The sequence below is a fragment of the Sinocyclocheilus rhinocerous genome, unplaced genomic scaffold (assembly GCF_001515625.1).
Source record: "Sinocyclocheilus rhinocerous isolate Xijiao unplaced genomic scaffold, SAMN03320098_v1.1 scaffold2053, whole genome shotgun sequence".
In the NCBI taxonomy this organism is placed as follows: domain Eukaryota; kingdom Metazoa; phylum Chordata; class Actinopteri; order Cypriniformes; family Cyprinidae; genus Sinocyclocheilus; species Sinocyclocheilus rhinocerous.
The window spans coordinates 16,677-23,066 of record NW_015666532.1 but is presented as its reverse complement, the minus strand read 5'-3'; the positions used below and the strand labels follow the sequence as shown (position 1 = coordinate 23,066).

Sequence of the window (6,390 nt, the reverse complement as noted above, 5' to 3'; positions counted from 1 at the left end):
TTAGGCCTATTTCTGAAATAAATAATAAAATGCGACTTATACGCGACTTATGTTTTTTTCCCCCTAAAAAAACAAATTTTTTATACGCGTAGCGTATTTTAACCATGCAGCAAACCGTTTTAAATATTTTGATAAATTACTGAAAAAATAAATAAATAAATGACTTTTTAAACCGTTTAACAGATTGTAATAATCGGTCAAAATTCTTACCGTCGGTTAACCCTAGAACTAATTCAACCTTGTCTGAGATAAAACTTCTAGTATTTGGAGTCTTGGGAAAGCAAAAATGCACTTCTTTATTTGACTTCATCACTTGTTTCTACAAAATCTAAATAATTAGCCATTAGGACATTTTTCTACATGCACTTAGGAGTGTGTACGTGCATGTTCGTGCACAAGTATGCGACTCATCCAACCTTAAGGGTTCTTGGTTATGTGCGGAGCAGGTACAGAAATAGGATTGGAGGAGGAGCCCCATTATTAAGGGGGTTCCACTCTTGACAGATGTCATGGCAACATCATAAATAGCAGGCCCGAGATAGATCCTGAGCTGGTATTGGTTTACAAAGCCAGGAAAATAAACAAGTGAGGATTTACCAGGTAGAAAAAAAAAAGATAAAGGGTGGGAGAGAGGTAAAACAGAGGACGCATAAAGAGCAAGGGTTAAATGTGCTGGGAGGACTGACATGGGATATAAGCAGCTTGACAACACTTTAGAGAGCTGACAGTTGCTAATAAATGCATCAAGAAATGCTAAAACATTCTCGAGACTTGCACTGAAAGAATGATTTAGGGGGTTTTAAGGCATTAAGAGCTGCCCTTTTATGTAGTTTTCACCTACGTTTTACACATTTTTCAAAGCTGTGATGAGTACTGACCTGCAATGAATGGGCATAAGAAGTTCACACTTAAAAAAAAGCCATTCATATATAAACAAGTATGTCCATGTATGTGCCAGAGTCTCAGCCAAGATCCCTGAACTAGAGGATGACAAACTGTGCTTTCTTCGTCCCCACCATGACGGATGTGCAGAAAAACAGACTAAAGGTAACAGCCAGCCAGGAGACACATGATACTGACCCCACAGTTAACTGCAACAAGCCTCTCTGTTACTCGCTATCTTTCCTTGGGGCAACAGGTTAGGCAATTACATACTCTTAAAAGTCTTATAGTTAGTATAGTTAAATGTCTTATAGTTGGATATCAGAATAAACCTGTGAAATTAGGAAGGCTTTGAATGGAAATCATCAAGTAAAATACAACAAACAATGTTCTGCAATAATACAGAACAAGTGATTGTTTCTTTTTATACAAGTCAACACATGATAAACCAAGTAAACTAGAATCATTTGAAATTAAATTAGTTCAAAAGATCAGTTACTAGTGACAAATACAGACCTGCAAAATAAAAAAAATGGTATCCCCATCACTGCTTATATTAATGATAAATTCCACTTCCACTAAAAAAAAGCAATGTTTTAGTTCATGCACATACCACAGTATTCCAAAGAAGAAATTTGATGTAATGGTTTCTGTTTATGAAGGCTATAATTTTGTGCTTCAGTAATGGTAAAATGGGTTTTCCACTCATATGTTATATAGTATATACCCATTGGAGAATCTGAATAATACACACAAACACACACACATTTGTTTTTGTGAATTGTGGGGACATTCCATAGTAAACCCAATTGAGCATCTCTGGAGAGACCTAAAAATGGCTGTCCACCAACGTTTACCGTCCAACCTGACAGAACTGGAGAGGATTTGCAAGGAGGAATGGCAGAGGATCCCCAAATCCATGTGTGAAAAACTTGTTGCATCTTTCCCAATAAGACTCATGGCTGTATTAGATCAAATGGGTGCTTCTACTAAATACTGAGCATTTTTCAGTTTTTCTTTTTTAATAAATCTGCAAAGATGTCAACAATTCTGTGTCTGTCTGTCAATATGGGGTGCTGTGTGTACATTAATGAGGAAAAAAAATTAACTTAAATGATTTTAGCAAATGGCTGCAATATAACAAAGAGTGAAAAATTTAAGGGGGTCTGAATACTTTCCGTACCCACTGTATATATATATAAAACATTTTAAAACCTGAATGATTTGACATAAATATTTTCATATTCCACAAGATAAAATAACTGAATTTACCCAAATTATCCTGTAAAACTTTACCTGTCCTTGATTCTTAATATTGTGTTTTGCCTCTTTGAGCATCAATGACTATTGTCTTTTGTTGTAGTTGTATATGGGTCCCTGGTTTATCCTAAGCTGCTCACTGTTCTTAAAAAAAGCCTCCAAGTACTGTAAGTTCTTTGGTTTCCTCGCATTTGACCTCATCCCCTGAGTAGCTTAATGATTTTGAAATCCAGCTTTACCAATGGGGACATTTGAAACACTCATGCCCAACAGTCACAAACGGCTGCAAACAGCCACTGATGCTCAAGCAGATAACACCAAGGCTACATTAAAATTTTAGAAACAGAAAATTGTGTAAATTATAAGTTATCTATATTTTTTCTTACCTTTTTTTTTTTTTTACATTTTACCAATAATACACATTGCACAGATTCCGCAAGAGGCATGAAAACCATACATAAACATAGTTTAGTTGAACTCACCCTGATGACTTCGGGCGTCTGTTGAATGAGAAGTGTTGAGCCTGTGTCCCTTACAGTAGAAGTAGGGATTTGTATAGCAGCAGGTGCACTTGAGGGTATTGGTGTAGGTTTGCATTTAGGTGTTTGTGCAGGTGTAGATGCAGTCTCAGATGGAGGTACAGGCAGCGGGAGGGGAGCCACCTCTGCTTTGGTGCTGGCCAGTGTGTCCTGGAGAAGACGCATGACCTCTCGCTCCTTAGACTGGGTTCCTCTCCCAGCTCCACTCTCCACCAGCTCCTGAGCAAAGCTCTCAATGCTCTCAAGAATCCTGAGCAGCAGAGCTCCATCATCCTCTTCGGTGGCCTCAACTGCTGTTTCAGAGGGCTTGGTCACCGAGGGTCCAGACACACCGGCCACTGGCATATCTTTAGCAGAGCAACCAATCAAATGCTGGGGGGAGCCAGTCTGCTGGGCACAGTTTTTAAGTTTAGGGGGCAGTGGAGGTTCCTTTTGCATGTTCTGGGAAAGACACTCCAGGTCCATCAGCAGTTTATCAATGTCATCGGCTCCCCCTTTATTAATGTGCGAGGTTGACCTAGAGAACAGTCTGGAATCTGTGCTTTTTGGCAAGTACATCTGGTTGACCGTCAAGTCGTTTTTAGGCTTGAACACAGTTCCATTTCTGCTAAGTTCATGAAGTTTTTCTGAAACACCACCACTAGGTTCAGAATAGCCAGTGGGTCTTTTGGAGAATGGTCTGGACTCCGAAATACTACAGCTGTGCTTCCCATCCCCTTTAACTGCCCTGTCCGGCATCCTTCCCACATCCGAATCCTCCTCCTCGATATACAGAGCTTCCATGGCATCCTTACAGAGGCTTTCGCTACTACTAGATAAGAGAGAGTTTGTGGAAGAAAATGTGTCCGGTCGGCTGGTTGAGACTGTGTGGTGGCAGATATAAGGCGTTGAACCGCTACTGGAGGCTGAAGGCAAGCTGCCATGTGGGAACCCATTAGTTGATGGAGGTGTACGTGCTGACAAACCAGGGGGGCTCTGAATGGGTTTCACACTGCCTGCAAGATCCCTAGAGCCTTCTGGAGGTTCTGGCTGGGAGGGTTTAGCACGAGGCTTTGTGGGCGGAGGAGACTGAACAACATCCTCGTAGCGCGGAGGTTGCTCATTGCCAAAGATGGGGGAGAAAGGGATTTGTTGCAGCCCGTGTATGCTGTTGACTAGTTCAGCAAGCTCGCTGTGCTCCTGCCTCACACTTTGCCCCTGTTCCAGTTCAAGAGGAAGCCTCTTCAGATAGTTGGAGAGGCGAGCCATCACATTTTTATAAATGACTTCAGGGTTCCCTGAGTCGTCGCTGCTTCCACCCATCGACTTCCTTTTGATACACTGTTTGATGATGTCTGTGCACTTCTTCAGATCTTCCGAGCACTTGAGGAGAATGTCCAGACAGGCTTTAATGTCTTCTCCTGAGGCACTGCTGTCTGCCTTGGTCTTCTCCAGTATGCGGGTAATTAAGTTCTCCTCGGTGAGGCTGTTCAGATAGAGCGTGGCCACATTGTTTAGGTTCTGCTCTAGGGATGCACTGCGACTTAGCTTATGCTCTTCGAGTACAGATTTCTGAAACAGGCCGAATGGAGGACAATTCTCATCATTGCCTGTGAACTGGCCATAGATGATGTCTAGATCAGTGGACCTCCTGCTGAAGGAGTCTGGCCGAACCTTACGGCCCTTTCTGAAAGTCACGTGGCTGGAAGAGTATTTGATTTTCTCAAATGAAAACTCCTTGATTTTTCCACTGGCCAGGTTGATAGCTTCCCCTGTAATATCCTTGAGGCTTGCTGAGCTTTGGATGGCAGATCCTTTCTTAACTCTGGGGATGACCTGGTGGTAGTCATCGCAGAAAGCACCAGGTCCAGTGTTGCCATTCTCCATCGTTTTGGACTCATGAATGCTGATGGGCCGGTCAGAGCAGGCTCTAGATATGGGGGTATCAAGAAGTTCCGCACAAGTGCTGCGGTGAGCCACTGTGCAGTTTAGTCCATGTTTTAGTGCACCACAGGGCCCATTACAGTAGTGTACAGTGTGCTGGACACGACGGTCAATCACAACACTGTTATAACAGTTAATACTGCTGACCACAATGCTATAGGTAGCCGCCATGGTCTTTCTTTGTTCATAAATCCAAAAGTCTGCTTTGTAATATAACGCTAGTCACCTAAAAATAATAAATGCTATGTAGACACATTTATATAAAAATGTCAAATAATATAAATCCTAAAAAGCAAATAAAAGTTGCTTTGCTTAGCCTCAACTGCTGCTTTAGCTGATTCCAAGGAAAAAAAGGATTTTCATATCAATCCTTCACCGGTGCCCATTGTTAAAGGGAAGTTACACTGTAACATTTAACAGCAAAACTATCCATTCCTTAGCATGGACCCCAATGGCCTAATGATAGGCCTGTGTGCTGCGCTCCAGATCATCCCCCCTTTGGACAGCTGAGGCCTGTGGGCATAAAGAAGTCCTCTGGCTCCGTCTCCAAAGCCACAGCATACAGCCCACCTGGTGACAGGCTTCCGCTGATGTGTTCAGCAGATGTTCAACCCTCTCTCTGTCTTTATCTTGCTTTACCAGCAAGAATCAGATGTTTAAGAATCCAATGTGAAAGCCACCTGTGAGTAAAAAGACAAACGTGGGTTAAGGGGAGAGAGAAAGCACTTTTTCAGATCAATTGAAATACAAGTCTCTGAGACCCTAGATTGTCCTATTGTATCCTTGAGCTAATTGTGTAAACTATAAACAACACTGAATTTACAGCCTCTATCCAAATAGTCTACAACCACAAACATGTTGGTTTTCTTCAGGAAACACAAGGAAAACAATAAAAGGAAGTTTCCGTCTCTGAGTGAAATATATTATAATAATGTATTTGGTAGATGATGTTATTCACAGTGACTTACACTGCATTCAATGTACAGTTTTTACATCACAAGTGGGGTATATATTTAATGTTATTTATTTTGAAAGTGAACAATGCAGATTTTATATTGTCTTTGGTTAACATATCTTTTCATTAGATTATAAGCACATTACACTTTTAACTTTTCTTTGGTATAGCTAAACCACAAAAAAATGATACTAAACAAGCTCAAAGCACATTAAAATATTCTACAAGCCAGAAGTGAACCACAAACTATGTCTTTCAAACAAATATAAACCAAAAAATAAAATGACGTGCTGTAGTGCCTAATGCTGGTATGTGGTTATAAAGAAAGACCTAAGCCTCAGGCATCTTAGGTCTCCTGTGTTATCAAATGTAGTCCTTAAGCCATCTTCAAAGAGGCCCACATCAGTGGAAGCTGTTAAAGAGCTTGTGAAGAAAGTACAGAGACACACTATTAGCATTCTTTGACAACACACCTCACTCTGCCTCTTTTCCCTATAAAGTGAGTTTACTCAAAAGAGAGCAGTTCAAATACACAAATGCCATAATTGAACAGTTGTACTTGTACCTTAGTTTGCATACTGAATCATTCCTCAGGCAAGGAACATTCTTTCCTGTAATGCTCTCATGACAAATATTTGTACTGTATTATTGAAGACCGCAACAACAACATGCACAAGAGCAGTCTTCCTGCTTCCATGTGCTACTAAAAATAGTGAATTTAACTGCACTCTGCACTATTTAAAGTTTACACAAACAAATTAAACTTTTTACACAAACATTTAAAATTGTCTCATTGTAAATAATGAATAGTATATATTTATTAGTAATTAA

At 40.6% G+C, this 6,390-nt stretch overlaps 1 protein-coding gene across 1 annotated transcript in view; it reads right to left on the bottom strand.

Moving 5' to 3' along the window:
- Window positions 1-5,282, bottom strand: part of LOC107732512 (serine/threonine-protein phosphatase 2A regulatory subunit B'' subunit alpha-like) — a 35,258-nt gene extending 29,976 nt beyond the window's left edge. Inside the window, exon 1 of the mRNA XM_016543867.1 lies at window positions 2,625-5,282. Within this exon, the coding sequence (XP_016399353.1) occupies window positions 2,625-4,775 (2,151 nt within the window). The 5' untranslated portion in view covers window positions 4,776-5,282. The remainder of the gene's footprint in view (window positions 1-2,624) is intronic.
- Window positions 5,283-6,390: the final 1,108 nt, after the last annotated feature.